Genomic DNA, 19,875 nt, shown 5'->3' with positions numbered 1-19,875 from the left:
GTCCCCAAGCAGCCCAGGGAAACATCTGAAGGACGTGGAGATGTTCTAGCTGCCCCGTCTCTGCTCCTCTATCTCCTAGCTGCCTACGGGGGAGGGCAGGGGCTGCCTCTGCAGATCTGGGGGCCTTGGTTCCTACGGAGGTGTGGGGGCAGGAGCCGAGGTGGCCAAGACCACCATCTGCTCTGTGATTGGGCTGATGGTCCTGTTCTCTGGGAAGCAGCCCAGGCCCGGAAGGACTATCCCCTTGATTGCCCGCAGATGGCGCTAAAGTGATAGGCTGTGAATGGAGGGGTGGGGGGTTGGTGGGACCCACTGGAGGAGAGAGAATCCTGACCCGTGCCCCTTCTCTAGGCCTGCCCCAACCTGCTAGGGGAGGGGTGGTGTTCGCAGGTTTCCTATTCTTTCCCAATTTCCTGCTCAGGCACGAAAGGGCCACTCCTTCAGAGTGGGAGGGGGCACAGCGCTGGGGGTGCCCTGACTCCATGCCCAGCCACCCTCACCAGCCTGGCTCAAGCCATTTCCTCCATCTTGTGGCAGCTGGGTCTGTGGGATTCTTGCTTCAGAGGCTTGCAGGTCACAGACCCCACCTCTGGGAGGCATCCTGGGCTACACGCCCTCTGCTGCCTTTCGCCAATCTGCTTCTTTCTTCTGGGCTGTGGTAGCCGGGTTGGGGTTCGGGTTGGGGATGGGACTCTGGGCTCTTTAAGGCCTCGGCTGCAGGAGTGCTGCCAGGTGTGCATTTGAAACCAGACTGTTCCTGGCTGTTACCTGTGAGCAGCCTGGCCCTGTGATGACGCTGATCATGGAGCCCTCAAAGAGCGTCCCCTCCCGTCTCCCACATCTTCTCAACTCTTCCCCGAGGGGCCCAGGCCCCTTTCAGAGATGAGGACCCTGAAATGGGACTTGCCTAGAGTTGTGTGATAAGGGGGCACAAGCAGCTGGGACCTGTGCCTGAGACAAGGGACAAGTGTCAAATGCCAGCCCCATTCCTGTTGCAAGTACCAGCTTTGACCTTCCCACTCCTGGTCTCTGACGGAGACCAGCCACTGTGATTCCAATGCTTTGGGTCTCCCCACACTGCCGGGCTTCCTCAGTCCCTCTGCCTCTGGGAGCCAGGCCTTCACCACAGGGCTTCGTGGAAGCAGTGACACGGGAGGGGCCCTCTCGGGGTTTTGAGCTGACAACCCAGGAAGTAGTACCTGTGGGAGAGGAACACAGCTTTGTGTCCTAGCGCTGTCCACAGTGTTGTGCTCCTGCCAGTACTTGGCCAGCCTGTTCTGTCCACCTCTTCAGTGGATTGCCCCTGCCCACAGTTCTAGAAGCTTCCTTTTCAAAGGATTCTGGGAGTCCTGACAGCTGTGTGTGGGGTGAATCTCCACTTCCTCTCTCCGCAAGGGTGTAGCCCCCACCTAGGACCTCAGACCTCTAGGCCAGCATTTCTCAAACTTTAGCCTGGTCACAGTCACCTGAGGGCTTGTTGAAACATATGGCCGGGCCCCACCCCTATAGTTTCTGATTCAGTAAATCTGGAGTGACCCTAAGAACTTATATATCTAACAAGTTCCCGGGGGGGACCGATGCTACTGGTTAGACCACCGTGCACTAAAGGGGTACCTGAGCAGGTCTGGGTTATCCAAACCTTGCGCATTCCAAAGAAAAGGTTGGTCCTGCCTGGCGCCTGGGAGGTAACTCCTAAGCCTGGGAGAGCCTGCCTGGTGAGAGTCTTTGCTCACCTGGAGGCCTTCAACCATACCAGATAGCAGTCTGTGCTATCAATGTGATTTATAGCGGGCCATAGGCCACATGGTATCAATTTAACCTCTGGAGGGTGTGAAGATTAAGTAACAAAGGTCAACCACATGTCCATGAGCAGCCTCCAGCAAAAACCCTGGGCACCGAGGCTTGGGGGAGCTTTCCTGGTTGGCAACACTTCATGCATATTGTCACACATCATTGCTGGGAGGATTCAGTGCTGTCCCATGACTCCACTGGAAGCTTGCGCCTGGTCCCTGCTGGACTCTGCTCTATGCGCCTTTATCCTTTGCTGATTTTAACATGTATCAGTTAAAGCATCAACCTGGAATGCTGAGGTCTTTGGTTTGAAACCCCAGGCTTGCCCGGTCAAGGCACATATGAGAAGCAACTACTATGAGTTGATGCTTCCCGCTCCTCCCCACCCTCCTTTTCTCTCTCTCCTCTCTCTAAATAAATAAATAAATTTTTTTTTACAGGGACAGAGAGAAGGATAGACAGGGACAGACAGACAGGAATGGAGAGAGATGAGAAGCATCAATCATCAGTTTTTTGTTGCAATACCTTAGTTGTTCATTGATTGCTTTCTCATATATGCCTTCACTGTGGGCCTTCAGCAGACTGAGAAACCCTTGCTCGAGCCAGCGACCTTGGGTCCAAGCTGGTGTGCTTTGCTCAAACCGGATAAGCCCACGCTCAAGCTGGCAACCTCGGGGTCTCGAACCTGGGTCCTCTGCATCCCAGTCCGACACTCTATTCACTGCGCCACCGCCTTGTCAGGCTAAAAAAAAAAAAAAAAAAAAAAAAATATGTATCCTGGCCCTGGCCAGTTGGCTCAGTGGTAGAGCGTCGGCCTGGCATGCAGGAGTCCCGGGTTTGATTCCTGGCGAGGGCACACAGGAGAAGCGCCCATCTGCTTCTCCACCCCTCCCCCTCTCCTTCCTCTCTGTCTCTCTCTTCCCCTCTTGCAGCTGAGGCTCCACTGGAGCAAAGTTGGCCCGGGCACTGAGGACGGCTCCATGGCCTCTGCCTCAGGTGCTAGAATGGCTCTGGTTGCAACAGAGCGACGCCCCAGAGGGGCAGAGCATTGCCCCTTGGTGGGCATGCCGGGTGGATCCCAGTCGGGCACATGCGGGAGTCTGTCTGACTGCCTCCCCGTTTCCAACTTCAGAAAAATACAAAAAAATAAAAATAAAAATATGTATCCTTTCACAGCAACAAACTTTATGAGCTGTTATAACAGCTTTGCTGAGTTCCGTTTGTCCTTCTAGGGGATCATCGAACTTAAGGGTAGTCTTGAGGACCTGCAATGACAACCACTCTTCGAGAACTACTACTGCCTGGAAGCCTGGTGTTGCTTTGTGGGGTAACCTTGAACAGTCTCCCTGGGTCACTGGGCCTTGGTGTCCCCATCAGCAAGTGGGGCTGTGGAGCAGTTCTGTCCTCCCTGGGCGTGTCAGGCAAAGCTGCATGTGGCAAAGCTTATGGAGATGCTGGCCTGCGGGCAGGGGCAGTTTAGTCAGTCTAACTTTTCTTTTGCAGGAGCCTAGTCTAGCCATCACAGCCATATTCACCTGAACCGGGGGCCCTGAGGTGCTGAGGCCCCTAGATTGTAGTAGATCCAGCCACTCAGTGCTGCCCCTCCTGGGACCACCATCAGGGCAGCGGGCCACATTCCACGTGACTTGGGCCCTCCCTGCCCCATCCTGCCCGGTTCTAAGACCAGGTCCTTGATCCAACACAGGGAGGAAGGACCCTTAGCATCCGCTGGTTATGTGGCTTTATTCACAGACTCAGCACTTGCTGAGGATGAAAGGAAAGAAATCTGGGGCCAGGCTGGGCCTGGAGAGAAGGGTGGCTGGGAGGCCATGCATGGGTGGAGCTGGGAGTTCACAGGAGAGAACCTGTTGGCTGGGCCACGCCTGTGTGGGGCGGCCGGAGGCAGGCAGCATGCAGGAGGCCTGGCTAGGTCCGCACAAAGCAGACCTATCCAGGCAACGGCTGTGAACCAAGGAGGGGCTGCAGGTCTCTCTGGGGCAGGGTGTATAGGTGTGAGGCTGGACAGCAGGCACCCGCGCCCCTCACTCCCAGGGGAATGACAGAGTGGGACAGTCAGGACACTTGGTGCCTGGTCCTGCTGCTGCCTAGGGACTTGATGTGTGAATAGCCAAGCTGGTCCCCTCTGGTGCCATTGTCCTACTGATGCTTGGACATTTGCCTTGGGGTGGTCCACATAAGGACGCTGAGGACATTGGTAGGGAGGTTGGACAATCCTGGAGAGTGTGCTTAGGGCCCAGCAGAGCGGGCCGTGCCTGCGGAAGGAGGGGATTCCCAGCCAGGGGCTGGTCCCTGTGAACCAAGCTTCTCTCTCAGTGTTTGGTGCCAGCTCCCACCACAATTCAGGCCAGCCAGGGGCCAAGGAAGACTGTAATGGTAACCTTCTTTCTCCGGCCCAGCCCGCCCTGCTGGCTCTGACAGACTTCCTGCCTAAACGCAAACAAGGAATCCAAAGGCCGGATCCTCCTCCCAGGCCTTCTTCCTGGTGAAGAGCCCATTCCCACCCAGGGAACAGAAAAACCAGTTCCCCGAGTCCACTCCCTGCCTGGGAATAGCAAAGTGTGGAAAGTTGGCAGGGTCTCTCTGCACTGTCCAGGAAGGTGACCTCGGGCCTGGGAAGCCTGGTGAGGACGCAGCAGGGCCCGGGGTCTGCGGTCACAGCCCCTGCCTGCTTTCTCCCGGGACTGCCCCGGGCCTGGGGTGGAGGGAAGAGGGCGAGGGGGCCATCAGCACTGGCGGGAGGGGGTGCGGTGCACAGAGCCGGGGCGCTTGGGAATCTTGCGCCAGCGCCGCTTGTCCCAGCGGCAGAGCAGCAGCAGGCGGAAGGTGTCCCGGAAGGCTTTGTTGCAGAGTGCGTAGCACATGGGGTTGATGGTGCTGTTGACGTAGCACAGCCAGTAGCCCAGCTCCCACAGGGTCTCGGGAACACAGTCCTTGCAGAAAGTGGACACCAGCACCATGATGTTGTATGGTGTCCAGGTGAGGATGAAGGCCAGCAGGATGGCGCTCAGGGTCCGAGCTGCCTTCTTCTCCTTGACCAGGGAGAAGGTCTTCCTCTTGGCCAGCTGCTCCTTCCCGCGGGGCTTCTGGCTCTTGCCTGTTCGCTCACGTCCCTTCCGAGTTGGCCTCTTGACTGTATTCGGGGAGCTCCGGGGGGGCTGCTTGGCGGGGGCCTGCGCCTCGGGGTCCACCATGGGCATCTTGATCACGACCTCGGGGCCCGGCTCCTCACCCTCTGAGGACGTGAGGGACTCCATGGAGCCTTCATCCTCCTCCTCCTCCTCCTTCCAGCTGTAGGCCTGCAGCAGCCTGGGGGCCCGGCAGCAGCGACAACAGCGCCCCGGCGGGGTGTCCGGGGATCCCTCAGCCCCTGGCTGGGACCGCTCTGAGCTGCTGCTGCTGCCACCACCCTTCCCCGGCGTCTCAGAGCCCTGCAGGGCCGCCAGCTCGCGGGCCCGGTTCTCCGTCTCCCGGTAGATGCGCCAGTAGAGTGTGCACATGACCGTGACGGGGAGGTAGAAGGCAGCCATGGCGGTGCCAAAGGTGATGATGGGCTGGGAGAGGAACTGGATGTAGCACTTCCCGGCCAGCACTGTCCGCTCGCCCACCAGGTACTGCCAGAACAGGATGGCTGGGGCCCAGAGGATGAAGGACACCATCCAGGCCAGGCCGATCATCAGGGCTGCCCGGCGGGGGGTGCGCTTGGCTCGGTAGCTCAGGGGCCGGGTCACGGAGAAGTAGCGGTCAAAGCTGATAAGCAGCAGGTTCATGACGGAAGCGTTGCTGGCCACGTAGTCCAGGGCCAGCCAGAGGTCGCAGGCCAGTGTGCCCAGAGCCCAGTAGCCCATGAGCAGGTAGGTGGTATAGAGGTTCATGGAGAAGGTGCCGATAATGAGGTCGGCGCAGGCCAGGCTGAGCAGGAAGTAGTTGTTGACTGTCTTGAGCTCTGTGTTGACCTTGAAGGAGATGAGGACCAGCAAGTTGCCCGTCACGGTGGCCAGTGACAGGAGGCCCGTGGTGATCCCAATGAATGCCATTTGCCAGGGACCCTTTCCTGGTGCCAGGACGGTGATGTTGGGGCTGACCGCGGGCGGGGCTGAGGTATTCATGGTGGCCAGGTGGGGCTGATGGGGAAGCCCCTTCCTCCAGTCACACAAGAGGATTTCCTCAGGGGGAGGTCAGCACCTGGAAAGAGAGGACACGGGCTTTGGGTTGGGCTGCTGGATGCCTTCCATCGCCTGCAGTCGAGGGTGCCAGGCACACAGCCTCCGCCCTTCCAGAACTTCAGGCCAGACAGTGTCACCCTCCCTGAATGGCTGGTCCCTTCCTGTCCTGGTGTCCACACACAGTCATTTAGAACGCACGATCCCAGCCATGAATGGGTTTGCCGGAAGCATAGGGGAGGGGGCGGCTTTGGGATCCAGAGATCTGAGTCCTCATTCTAGCTTCACCATTCGGACTCCAAGCCTCAATTTTCTCTGTGGGAAATTGCTGCTAATCCCTGTCTTGCTTAACTCATGTGGCAGGGAGACGGGCTTCGTATATGGTACTGCCAAATTTTCAAAGCGTTTCACTCAATTTTATTACAGCTCTCATTTACTGAGTAGTTACGACACAGCAGACACAGTGCTAAGCACTTCACTGAATGATCTGATTTAACTGTTGTAGATCTCCTAGAGGAAGGTGTCTTATGATCCCCATTTCACTGAGGCAACCATGGCTGCAAGGCCTGGTCACCGTGCCAGAGGTGGGGAGGATGATTAGAACCCACGTCTCTCTCTCTCTCTGAGCACATGGAGCTCCAGGAGGACAATTCCATTAAACAAGGAGACAGGAGAAGGCGGAGGAAGGCTCCAGAGAAGATAAGAGGAAAGAGATTGGAGCAGAGGGGCGCTGTGTGATGATGCGTGTCTGTGGGTGTGTGGAGGGGGGGTAGGGGGAGAAAGAAAGAGGGAGGGAGAGAGAGCGCGAGGGTTGGGCGATGTTTGGAGCTGCATGAGACCCTCTATGAGGGCAGCAGGGAAAGCTGTGCTGGCCCTGGACACTCGCCTGGTGGCAGAAGCTCCTCAGTAAAAGCAGGCAGCAAGAGCAAGGGACTCAGCGCCCAGCTGAGCGGGGTCTGGCCCCAGATGGGACGTGGGGGCCTCTCCATCTCCCCACGCTGTTCCTGGGCTCCAGCTGAGTGGGGAGGGGGGACTGCAAGGGGAGTGGGAAGAGCAGCAGATTTTTCTTGAAGCTGGAGCCCAGCCCAGGCACCAAGTGTGGGCAAATGGAAAAGCCAGGACCCTCCTGGTCAGGCAGGAGGAGCCATGGCGGAGCCGTGGCCCACGGCTGTGTTCTGGCAGGTCCCTCCCTGTTCCGGGCCTCGGGCATCCATCTGTCCTACCTGCAGCTGTGGCTTCAGGGGCTGAATCATTGGGAAAATTCCAAGGGAGAGATTTTGGGCAAGGACCCACCAAGCCCCGGTGTTCCTGGAAATCCAGCTTGTGACAGAGAGAAACGAGTGCTATGCCAGCGAGAGGGTCGCTGCCTAACAGATGGCCTTGAGGGGGAGCGGCCGTGACAATGTGTGGCCCCCAGTGCGTGTGGCGCAGGGCATCTCCACGGCTCGTGGGGAACTGTCAGTGTGTGAAAGCGATCCTTCTCTGTGGAGAGGTCAGCGTGTGACCCACGAGCAAGAAGGACTGTGGCTGTCCATGTGTCTGGGACAGTTCACACATGAGGGGGCACATTGGATATCCTGACTGAAGGACCGGGACTCTGGAGCTAGACTGTATCTGAGTCCAGGCTACTCCATTTACGGGGTGTGTGATCTCAGCTAGCAACATAACTGCTGAAACATGGGGATAACACTAGTCCCTAGCTAACAGATCAAGGAATTACTGTGAGGCTTAAAGGAGTCAAGAGATATAAAACAGCTCTGGCATCCAAGGTCCCCACTGACTCTTAGCTTGTGTAGCCGTGAGGGCCCCGTGCTGTCTAGAAGCACCTGTTTGGGCCTGACCTGTAGTGGCACAGTGGATAAAGCGTCGACCTGGAAATGCTGAGGTCGCCGGTTCGAAACCCTGGGCTTGCCTGGTCAAGGCACATATGGGAGTTGATGCTTCCTGCTCCTCCCCCTTCTCTCTCTCTCTCCTCTCTCTCTCTCTCTCTCCTTTCTAAAATGAATAAATTAAAAAAATAAGATAAAATAAAAAATAGAAGCACCTGTTTGGTCATCAAGGATTTCTAATACTATGACAACAGCAGCTAGTGACAATAGGGATCATTGCTGTTGCTTAGCGCTCCCTGAGTGCCAGCTGCTGCTCAAAGTGCTCATGTGCCCTATTGCAGTTAATCGTAACAGGGAGCCTATGACCGAAGCTCTGCTCTTCTCTCCATTCTACAGATTAAGAAACTGAGGCTGAGAAAAGTGAGGGAATTAGCACAAGATGCACAAGTAAGGTAGAAACCAGAGTTTGAGGCCAAGCAGTTTATTCCAGTGAAACTATAAAAATTAGTGGTCGACCCTGGGGCCAGAGTTTGCCAATTTGAATTATTTATTGATTTATATTAATTAAAAAAAATTTGTTGATTCTAGTGAGAGAGGAAGGGGGAGAGAGAGAGAGGAATATGGAGCTGTTCAGTATGTGCCCTGAGCGGGGATCAAGCCAGCAACTTCTCTGTGACGCTCCAACCGAGTTCTCTGGCCGGAGCTGCCAGGTTGAATTTTTAAAGAATTACACCGAAGTGCATCCTCCTCCTTTAACCAAAGCCAGGCGCCGTGTGGGATGCTGGGTGCACACCGCCCTTGACAAGCCCTGCGCTCTTCTTGTTCCTCTCATCCGAACCCAGTGCTGTTTAGTGTCCACTGCAGAAATGGAACGACCGAGGCCCAGAAAAAGGGGAAAGAAGCCATCACGCTGCCCAAGGTTTCCTGGCTCCTAGATTGGGTGCTTCCCAGTCCCCAGGCCCCAGGTGCTTTTGAGCATCTCGGTACCCCCAGGGGCAACCTGGACCAAGCCCTGAAAAGGTTTTATTAGAAGAGGAGCCAGAGAGGCCCCCCCTTCCCCAGCTGCAGGGGCGTCCTGCGCGGTGCAGCCTCCCAGGCAGAGCTGAGCGCCCATCCCCCGTTGTACCTGGTCCGTACACTGCAGGGTGAGGACTCAGCTGAGGGGAGTGAGCCACTTGCTTTGGGAGCAAAATTTAAGGACAGGCCCCAAAACTCACTCATCAAGGAAACTATTGTTTAATGTAATTTTTTTAAAGATGGAAATTAAATCAAAACCACCGTAATCACATTTTAAACAAAGACAAGGCTCCAACCCTGCACTTGCACAAACACCCCTACTAAGGTGACCAATCGTCCTCCTTTAGGGAGGACAGTCCTTCTTTTGTAAGTTCTGTCCTCCTTCGAAAAGTGTCCTCCTACATGTCCTCCTTTTTGATATTGGAAGACTAATCTGTGAATGTCCATATTTGATCTATGCAGAGTCGATCCATTGCGTGTGATATGACGTATTTGTATCTAAATGAGTACATTTTTTCTTACAATTATTATTAAAAATTAATTGGCATGTAAGCATAATTACAATATAAAATATTACGAATGTTTTTATTATGCATTTATCAGATTATAGTGTATTATTGTTGCAATGAATAAAATGTTTCTCTTATTTACGGTATTGTTTTCTTCAATTTATTTTTGACCTCCTTTTCATTGTAAAAAAGTTGGTCACCTTACTATCACCCATGCCTTGCCCTACCTAGTTCTGGTCCTGGTTCCAATGGAACTTTATTTACAAAAACAGATGACCCACCTGCCTGTGGGCTGTTTTTTGCTATTTGATTTCTAAAAGTTTACTAGAGTATTTATCTTGATTAGGGAGGTGTTTTTTTTGTTTGTTTGTTTTTTTGTGGTGCCCTCCTTAAATTTTACTGGGAGGGGAGCACCACACTCACCTCACCCTGACTCTAGCGGTGACCACAGCCCTGGCTCCCAATCGCCAAGCTGTCCCTTCCTAGCCTTGTGATCACCAGCCATCACTTAACCCTTCCTTCCCCGGCTGCCCCACATCCCCCAGCTGATGCGGACTATAGCATCCAAAGCCCCGGGCTCGGGCTCGGGCTCGGCTCGGAAAGGACACGCAGGTAAAGGCCTCTGTAGTTACTCCCGACTCCTCCTTCTGACGCACAGCTCAACCCCTCTGGCCTTGCCCCTTCCCCTCCAGACCCCAGGCACAGCCCCTCTCTCATCCACCCACACTGCTCATTTGTTCAGTGGAGGAGTTGGACCAGCCGGGCGTCTCTGAAGATTTTCCAGGATCCTGAAACTAACATCTTAAGACGATGAACAGAAAGGACCCAAGTCCCCGATCTGAGGCTGCAGAGGCTGCTGGCTCACTCCTTCTCTCAGTGGGGGCTGGAATGACATCTCCCCGTGGGAACATGGCCTCCACTGCCCATCATAACCGTGGCTGAACTCTTGTTGGAAACTAGCTAGGACTTTGATGAATTTAAAAAAGGCTTCAGACCCTGGCTGGGTAGCTCAGTTGGATAGAGCATCATCCTATATGCCAAGACTGTGGGTTCGATCCCTAGTCAGGGCACATACCAGAATCACCCAATGAATGCATAGTGGAACAATAAATCCATCTCTCTTCCTTCCTCTCTCTTTCAAATCAATAAAATAAATAAAAATTAAAAATAAGTAAATAAACAAAAGCTTCAGAATGGGGTAACTGAGAGAAAAATTGGTCCTTGAAAGCGAAGAGGCTAGGGTTCCCCTCCTCCCAACTTTCTCACTGTAATATTGATAACCACCACAATTAATCACCTCCTGTATGCCTGGCAGTTGATGGATGATATTATCTGCCTTAATCCACAGGCCACCACAACAAGGGGTTCTTAGCTCTGTTTTATGGATGAAGAAACGAGGGGGGTGCTGAGGGACTCTGCCCGGAACCTGTGGGCTCCAAGGTCTGCATTCATCCTACTTGGCCGACCTCTGAGCTATGGGGACTGTAGACTAAGGCCTCCCATCTGGGGCAATGGGCACGGAAGGAGAAGAGTAGAGGTTTCTGGACACCCCCCCCGGGGGGGGGGCTTCTAAGCTCCTGGGATGCAACGCAGCTGTCAATGACTCTGCTTCCTCCACAATCAGAAGCGGGCACCCTCCCCCAGACCCCTCTGGGACAGTGATTTGCTCAGATTTTGGAGGCCTGCTCTAGTCCCTATTGTGTGGCCATGGGTGAGTCTCTTTAATCCTTGATTGGGTGCAATTCTCTGCCTGTTCAAGGCAAGGTGGTGGTGTAAAAGAACCAGGCTTCCCGTGACTGTGGCTGATTCCAATGGGTTTAAACCTCGGGCTGAGAGTCAGGGCGCCAGGGTTCAGCAGCCTCCAGAATTTCTGCAACGGAGAGACTGGAATGAGCCATCTGGTTGAAAGGGAGGTTGGAAGCTGGATTTGCCTAGAACATTATGCTGTGAATCATCCATGAGGCTCAGAGTTAGTCGATGGGGCTGCAGGGCTGGGGGTAGCTTCCTCCAAGAAGTCCTTGAGGACTCTCTTCTGCCTAGCTTTAAACCTTGTCTCTGCTCTTATCTTGCTGTGTGACCTTGGGCAAGTCACTGTCCGACCTGGTAATCCTGTAGGATGAGTGGTAGTGTGTGAGGGTGTGTGCGTCACTGAGTAAGAGTAAGAAGTGGTGGCGGTGAGTCTATAGCTTTGTGAGGATGGGTCGGGACTCATCCTCTGAGGGTGTCCTGTCTGGGCTACAAGAATTTGACAAGGACATGGGGAGGTGGGGAAGTGATTTTTGCCTCCACGACTGTGGCTTCCTGATGGAGGTTATTGGGAACTTTTTTTGTTGTTGTTCCCCTTATTTATGTGTTCATTGGTTTACTTCCTGTATGTTGTGCCCTGACTGGGGCTTGAACCCACAACTTGGCGTATTGGGACGACACTCTGAGCTACTGGGCCAGAGGTTGGGAACTTTTTTTTTTTGTATTTTTCTGAAGCTGGAAACGGGGAGGCAGTCAAACAGACTCCCGCATTTGCCTGACCGGGATCCACCTGGCACGCCCACCAGGGGTCCACGCTCTGCCCATCCAGGGCGTGGCTCTGTCGCCTGAGGCCAAGGAGCCATCCCCAGCACCTGGGCCATCTTTTTGCTCCAATGGAGCGTCGGCTGCGGGAGGGGAAAAGAGAGACAGAGAGGAAGGAGAGGGGGAGGGGTGGAGAAGCAGATGGGCGCTTCTCCTATGTGCCCTGGCCGGGAATCGAACCCGGGACTCCTGCATGCCAGGCCGATGCTCTACCACTGAGCCAACCGGCCAGGGCCAGAGGTTGGGAGCTTTTAATAATATTATTAATATTATCATAGCAACTGGTATTTACTGACTGCTTACAATATACCAGACATGGTTGTAAGCACTATATATGATTTAATTGACCCATTATAACTCCTTGTAAAGTAGGATCTGTTAACCTCAATTTGTAAAAGGAGCAATTGAGGCTGGAATCTTAAGGACCAAACAGCTAGTCCATCAGCAATGCCACCAGGATTTGGATCCAGGCAGTCTGCCTATGAGGCAAACCTCCTGGACCCCTACCCTTACTGCTCTTACGGGGGTGGGGGGCTCAGCAGCCTCCTTGTCCACCTGGACAAGCTTGGCCAAATCCTAGTTTGAATCAGTCAATAGCGAGGAGTCAGTCCTTTTTTTAGGATCTGGCCTGTGCTCACGCACGTGTGTGTGTGTGTGTGTGTGTGTGTGTGTGTGTGTGTGTGTGAGAGAGAGAGAGAGAGAGAGAGAGAGAGAGAGACAGTGCCTGTTATCTATCTGTGTGATGTATGATGACAGTGCCATAGGAAGGGGGAGGTATAGCAGCAGTAGCTCTCTGAGAGGCAGGGTAGGGGCTGTGTCTGCCTCATTCACTGCTTTATCCCAGTGCTTGGCACACAGTAGTTGCTCAATAAACATTTGTGGAATAAATACATGAATGTACATGGAGTCATCCTGCTTGGCCTCAGGCCCAGGGGCATGAGAATGAGCGTGCAGGGCTCAGGACCAGCTCCAGAGCATGGGCCCTCTGTTCCCTCCATTTCTGTTTTCCTCACCTGCCAGGTCCCTGTCCCCTGGGCGAGGCCCTGCCTGATTTGAGAGCACAGAGGAAGAACAGTCACACATATCCTCATCCGTGGACCAGGAATGGACCAAGGAAACCCTGCTTCACCTGCTGCCGGGAGGTGGAGGGAGGCGATAAGACAGGCATGGGTTTGGGATGGCGCCTGTCTGCGTTAGAGGAGGAAAAAGTCATCCTGAATTCAAAGAGTTAAGGGATGAGGTCAGAGCCTCTAGCCAGACTCTTGACTGACAGCGCCCAGGACAAATCCCCTGGGGTTGGGGATCTGGCCGGTGAGAGTGAGAGGAAGGGGGAGGGGGAGAGGGGGGAGAGGCACTGGGGGAAGCGGAGCGATTGCTGCAAGAGGGATTCCTTAACACCAGGGTCTTAGAGTCTTACCAGTGGCTGAGGAGTGAGGAAGGGGAAGCAGAGACTGGGGCGGGGGGCACTCCTGGCTAGAGGTTCAGGAAGGAGGAGTGAAGCCATCTTGTGATTCTGGGCCTGAGAGCCTGCGGAGCCCTGACAGGGCAGAATGGGCGATATTGGGGAGAAGGAGGTACGGCGGGGCTGCGGGGCTGGGCACTGGCTCCTCCTCCTGGCTGTGTCCTGCCTGCCCTCTTGTCAGGCTCTAACCCAGGGGCCAGGCCGTGGAAGGTGCTCTCTCCCCCAGGTTAACTTTTCTCCAAAGGTAAATCTCCCCCCATTAAAGGTGCACAAAACTTCCACCTCTGCTGCCTGGCCTTAGGAACAAGGAGGTGAACAGATAGAATTTACAACAGTCTCCGGGGGAAGCGCCGTCTAGCCCCGGGGAGGGCAGCCATCAATGAAGTGATCACAAACAGCACTGTTGAGCTGGAAGAGGAGCGTCAGCCCAAGAACCACTGCCAGCTGCCCTCACTGTGCGTGACCTTAACCAGCGGCCCCGACTTCAGCGGGACTGTGCCAGAGGCCAGCCCGCTGGGCAGCGTTAGCAAGCGGGACTGTAGACCTCTCTCTCCTGGCGGCCTCAGGAGTGCTGGGCCCTCACCCTCTTCTCCGCACGCCCCTGCTCCCCACTCCTGTGCTCCCTGCTCCCCACTCCTGTGCTCCCTGCTCCCCACTCCTGTGCTCCCTTCCCCGTCTCTTTTCTTCTCTCTCCCCCCCTCCCCATCCTTTAGGCATCACCATGGCATCACCGCAGAGCAGAAACCCAGTGAGGAATTCACCCACCTCTTCCCAGCGCCACCGCCGCTGTGGAGCCTGAGCTCCTGCCTCCCAGAGCTTGTCTGTCGCTCCCCAGCTCCCCAACCCCATCATTTCGCTCAGGCAGGTGGGAGTGTGGCGCTGGGGGTGAGGAGAATGGGGTCCAAACCCCAAATGGACCCCTAGATGTCTCTTCTGTGACCACAAGCATGTCCCTTCCCCTTTCTCGGCCTCAGTCTCTCCGCCTGCACAATGGGGAGGCTCCTTTCTAGCTCTGATGCGACCTCTGCCTAATCCCTTATTGACACCCCAGGCTCCTCTTTGTGCTTTGGGATTCAGCTCTGCGCCCTCCCAGGCGCAGGGACCCAAGAGTCACATCTTCTGCAGCCCCGCTCGCCACTTCCTCCCCTGCCTTCTGGAAGGTAGTGGGGATCACAGTGATCACAGATCGCCACTTCCTCCCCTGCCTTCTGGAAGGTAGTGGGGATCACAGTGATCACAGATCGCCTGGCGGCTGAGGTCAGAGGGCAGAGAAGTAGCTCTCATCTGACAGCTCAGCGAGCAGCTGATTACCCAGGGACAGAAGACTGTCCGGGGCAGGAGACACTCTGACTCCTTCCGGCCAGTTGGTCATGGCCTGGGTCAGTCTGGGTGGAGTTGCAGGTATGTTTCGTGGGAAGAGGTGGAGCCCTGTCCACCGGTTTGATAACACTGAAGCAGCAAGGTCTAAAAGACCCAATGAGAGATGACCAACGCTCTGCAGCTGCCAGCTGGGTGCTGGCTATTCTGCAAGAATCAGAGCTCCGGACCCCCAGCCTACCGCATGTTGTGGAGTCTGGGGACGCGGGTGGGTACCCGGCATTGGTGCCCATTAGGGTACATGCATTACCCGAACGTAGGACTGAGACCTGCCCTGAGGGAGCCCAAGGTACCAAGAACGCAGGGAGTGCCCTCCGGCCCCCTGCACATGTCAGCACCATGTTCCCTGGCCAGCGTGGCCATCCATGGCTCGTTTGTCCCAGGAAAGCCCTGGGGCTCTTGGCCTGATCTCCTGCTGGCTTCTGACCCATCACCCACCTTGGCATCCAGCTTGTCCATCTGGGCAGCAGCCTGGTTCAGTCCATCTTGGGGGAGCTGAAGGTGGATGGGGGTGGTGGGATTCAGAATTCCCTGAGGGAGGAGAGGAGGGGTTCTGGGACTGGCACCCCAATTCGGGGGGTCAACCTCCCACAGGACGCTAATGGTAAGGGCTGCTCCCTGGACCCTTGCCCTTCCCACGCTGTCCCTGGGGTTCTGGGGGCTGTGCCTGCTGTGTGACAACCTCATCCCTTCTGAGCTCCAAGTCCAGTTTTCTAAGGGTGTCACTATCTCCTCCGCCAGTCGAACCTCAGAAAAACATCAGGTATACCCACTCAAAGCCAGGGGACAGGGCATTTGGAGCAGCCAACGTCCAATGCTGTAGAGCCCCCTTGGTCTCAAACCCCTCCCTGTCCCCCTCTTTTCTCTGGGGTCCATCTACATTTCCTGGAGTTTTGGTCCCTACCTTGATCCCAGGAGCCTGCTTCTCCAGCCCCCACCTCGGTGGAACCCCTTCCAAACCCTTTCAAATGTACTCACCATGGGGCTGGAGAGGGGTCTGTAGGGTCTTCAACCCCACTGCTTCCCAGGGGCCGGTGGTGTCTCCAGGGACCCAAACACCTGGCTCCTGGGGGGAGCTGCGTCCTGTGCTGGCAGCCGGAGAGGCACAGCCAGTGATTGGCATGTCCCACCCCCTGGCACGCCAGCCTGGGGGGGGGAGGGAGGAAGGGAAAGCGAGGGAGGGAGGAAAGGAAGGGAGGGGAGCTGGAGGGAAGCCTCAGGCAATGTCTGGGGTTGGACTGGGTCCTGGAGCATGCCCCCCTCCTCCACCAGGGCCCCCAACTTGAGCCCTGAGAAGGAGAGGGGAGGACATGAGGAAGATGAGCCCAGAAGGCTGAAAGTCCAGAACGGAGAGAAGGCGGATGCAGGGAGACAAACACCCACACCCACTGCACACAGACGCGGCGGCACACATGCACACACCCTCACAAAGGCACACTGTTTCCTCGGGCTCCTTCCCCCACCCCGCCTTAGCGCCCCCCACCCGCACGCACCGTGCCCTGACATGCACGCCCCGGGACTCACATGCCTCCTTCCCTCACTCAAGCTCTGCCCCCTGCACATGCCCACGCACCCACCCACCCACTCAGCCCCACACCCTGCTCTTCTTCCCCGCTGCGAAGGAGCTAGATTCCTTCTGTTTGGAAATGACACATTGGGCCTCATGTGAGAGGTTCCAACTTGGAACAGACCCAGAGGGCTGGCGTACCCACCCTGGGGGCTGAGCAGACGCTCGTGTGCCGGGCTGTGTGCTTTTGCGCCCGTTCTTGCTGCCTAGCCCAGTGAGGGTATGCGGATGTCTGGTTTTCAGGGATGAGTTGGGGGCGGGGGCTATGTGCCCGCTCCATGCTATGCTGAGTGCCTCACACATGTGTCCCTGAGTACATGTGTCATCATGCAGCCTTTGGAAATGCAGGTGTCACCTGTTGGTCTGGAGCCAGGGTACGTGTGTACACGTGTATCTGTATTCGGTGTGTGTCTGAGTGTTGCCCAACTGTGGAACTTGTTAATTCTGACAAGTGAAGCAGCTTCTATCTCCCTGCCTGCTCCACCCCCAGCTTCCACTTAGAAGACAGACAGATAGGCAGACAGACAGCTCTCCTCCCTGCTTGTCAAACTCTGTCTCCCGACTCCCACTCAGGACTCACAGGTGTGTACCTGGGAAATGACAGACCTGCCCTTCCTCCCCACCTCCCTTAGCCCACTGCCTGGCCAGCCCGCACTACCCCTCACCCCTTCGCCATTTGGATTTGTGTGTTGAGTTTCCTCAGAGATAGAATCCCTCATCCCTGGGGGCCCTTTGCCATAGAAACTTGAGTCCTGCACTGCCCTCACCTGGCCCCTGAGACCTCTTGGGAGCTGACCAGGGAGAAGAGATAGGAGGCTACTGCTGGGGTGCTGTGTGCTTTGCCCCACTGGGCCATGCTGAAGCCCTGGGGTGGAAGGGCCAGGATCACAAAAATTGGGGGAGACTTCAAAATGAATACGAAGCACTGAAATATCCCCTAATTTTTGTGAGCAGTATATTATCCCCATTATGTAAATGAGAAAACTAAAGAGCAGAGGTGTGACTAATATGTGGTGGGCGCGTGTTTGGACACAGGTCCCTTAGCTCTAAGACTAGGAAGAAGTCCAGTTGGGGGTTGGGACCTGCCCACCACTTTCCCCTGCCCATTTCTCCACCAAGCACCTCCTCTCAATTCTGACGCTTACTTGAGGGTAACCTGGGGCTGGAACCCGATTGCCAGTGGAGGCCGGTGGAGCAGAAATGAGTTCTTGAAGCTTGGCCAGCAAGCACAGGATGCCGGTGGTAGGCACACGTGGCAGGTACATGTGGGGGGATCTTTGCTTCTCAAAGCCTGCGGAGGCTACAGCAAACACCCAGACCATCTCTCTTCTGAGGCTGCGGAGATAGTGCAGCTTGGATAGGAATCTGAGCATCCCCTCCCATCCCTGATCAGCCAGCGGGTCAGGGGTGGGTCAGGACTCGACCAGTTCCTGCCCATGGGCGCGGGCTCGGGCTGCCCCCTGCTGGGCGATCCTGATTTGCCGCTGCAGTTCGTGCGCGCCGAGCTGTACACGTGGCTGAGTGTGGGGGTGTTAGGCCTCCACGCTCAAAATCCATTTCCGAGTCTGAATCAGTCTCTCTTTGCCCCCTCCCCCAATCTCCTTGGTCTCTCTTTTCTCTTCTCCCACCGCCTCTGCACACGTCCCTGTAGAAATAAAAACACTTATTTTGTAGGCGGGAGAGGAGGGTGTCCAGCTTCCCCCTGCCTCCTCTAGAGTGCCTCTCTCTGTCCCAAGCGGTTACCTCTTTAAGGCCGTGCAGCTGCCCTGCCGGAGAATGACCCCCCTCTCCCACCCCCACTGTATGACTTCCTCTCTGCCCAGGTCTCCATGGCTAGGTCCCATGGCCAGATGGGGAAACTGAGGTAGGAAGGGAGAAGGGAGATAGGGCTGGGAGCAGCTCTCCCACCCAGTTCTCTCACCGCCCCCGCACCCGCGCCGGATTTAGCCACGGGGAGGCTGGGAACATTGTCTTTATTTTAAGCCGCCGAGTGAGGCACGAACGCGGCTGCTCTCAACAAAGGGCTTCTCAAAGCAGCGGCAGGAGGCGCACGTGGAGGTCGGTCCCTGCCTCCCGCAGCGCGACCCCTCAGCCACCTTGAAGCGGCCAGGCCTGACCTCAGCCAGCTCTGTCTTCTCTCTCGCCGGGTGGGACCCGGGCTGGCGCAGGACACTTGGGTCACCGCTCTTGCCAGTTTCTATTTTTGGTCGCTTGGTGGAGCATTCCCTCCTCTAGGCCACAGAGGGAGCGCGGGGTCGTCCTGCCATTCTGGCTCCCTCTCTCAGCCTCCCCACCGTGGAGGGGTCGGGTCGGGGGTTGGCAGCGAGAAGCTGCCCTAGGTGCAAATCCAGTTCTGTCTCCTTTCACTTGAACCATCCTGGGCAAGTTAGTGGCCCCCTCTAGGTCTCAGTTTCCTCAAGAGTGTTAGTGGGAGGTGGAAGCACCCCTCTGACCGCCTAGTCTGACAAGTACGTTTTGCATGTTAAACGTAGCACTGGCGTTTGCTACAAGGAAAGCCATTATTGTTGTTATTTATAACTCGCAATGAGCACTTACTATATGCCAGGCGCTGCTGCTAGGCGCTCTAAATTCACAAACTGGTTTGTTTCAAACAACTCTCTGAGGGAGGTTCTATTGCCATTTTACAGATGAATGCATGTGCAGACAGCGCGCACCCCAGGCTTCCCGCGTGGTGCGCGTGGTGCGCGCGGTGTGGTCGGTGTGCCTGACGCCATCCTGGAGCTGCGGTGGGAGTGCGAGTGTGTAGCCTGCGGTTCCAGGATGGCAGAGACCCTTAGAACAGCATTTTTAAAACACGGGGATCCTAGCTGAAGGCCGCGGGGGATGAAGGAAGTGAGTGCCCTCCATGCTGTGAGCTCGCATCTTCTAAGTTTAAAACGCTCAGCCTCGGCTTGAACCCAGGTCAGAAGGTGAAACCCAGATAATCTTGTCACTCCTCAGTGCTGTTTCCTCAGCCCTGGGAGAAGGAGGCTGGAGTGGGCGATTCTTCTCTCCCCCACCAGACCTTTGAAGCAGAGCTTGCTGGTTCTCAGTTCGGCGGGAAAGGGCGCGGGTTGGAGTTCTCACCTGCCTTGGAGGGGACCTTCATCCAGAGCCAGGGAGGGAGGCTGCTGGTCGTCCCGAGGGTATCCCTTCTTTCCCTTCTTTCCCTCTCTTTCCCCATTGCTTTAGGCCTTCAGCCTTGCTTTTCCTCCACCCACCCCGACGCTGTGGATGACAAGAGAGACCAATTCCTAGATTTAAAACAAGACGCTAAATTCCAGCTTGGGTCTGCAGATACAATAGGTCTAGTAAGGGATGCCGGGAGTCCCATCCGCTGATTGGCCGGGGCAAAAGTAGTCACAACAGAGGCATCATCTTGGGACAGGAAATCGAGTTTTCTGAGTCTGGTTCTGAAGTCAAGGGTGCGTGGAAACACTCCGCCCTTCACGTATCAGCGCATCAGCGCTTTAACTCTCGGGCCGAGTTCTGTGCTGGGAGCCTGGGGGTAGGGAGAGGGCCTGGGAGTAGCCTGGCTCCCCCACCGGGAAGAAAGGGTGTTTAGGGTGGCTGG

The 19,875-nt window shown here is 55.8% G+C and overlaps 1 protein-coding gene across 3 annotated transcripts; it reads right to left on the bottom strand.

The window, feature by feature from the left end:
- Positions 1-3,055: 3,055 nt before the first annotated feature.
- Positions 3,056-16,129, bottom strand: CHRM1 (cholinergic receptor muscarinic 1). 3 transcript variants are annotated; one of them, XM_066360202.1, is made up of 3 exons: positions 15,713-16,129; positions 15,173-15,265; positions 3,056-5,994 (listed from the first exon to the last, which is right to left on the bottom strand). In XM_066360202.1, the coding sequence occupies exon 3, from the start codon at positions 5,916-5,918 to the stop codon at positions 4,536-4,538; it is 1,383 nt and encodes a 460-aa protein (XP_066216299.1). In that variant the 5' UTR covers positions 5,919-5,994; positions 15,173-15,265; positions 15,713-16,129; the 3' UTR covers positions 3,056-4,535. The 3 variants fall into 3 exon arrangements, with proteins under 3 accessions (XP_066216299.1, XP_066216304.1, XP_066216308.1); XM_066360207.1 differs by having other exon boundaries at positions 15,173-15,229; XM_066360211.1 differs by lacking the exon at positions 15,173-15,265.
- Between the last annotated feature and the right edge of the window lie 3,746 nt (positions 16,130-19,875).

Source organism: Saccopteryx leptura, chromosome 1, assembly GCF_036850995.1.
Source record: "Saccopteryx leptura isolate mSacLep1 chromosome 1, mSacLep1_pri_phased_curated, whole genome shotgun sequence".
Classification (NCBI taxonomy): domain Eukaryota; kingdom Metazoa; phylum Chordata; class Mammalia; order Chiroptera; family Emballonuridae; genus Saccopteryx; species Saccopteryx leptura.
Note: the sequence above shows the minus strand (reverse complement) of the source record. Positions and strands in the feature narration are given on the sequence as shown.

Excerpts from the sequence above, each read along its gene's own strand:
- CHRM1 (XM_066360202.1), bottom strand. The coding sequence starts at position 5,918 with ATGAATACCTCAGCCCCGCCCGCGGTCAGCCCCAACATCACCGTCCTG.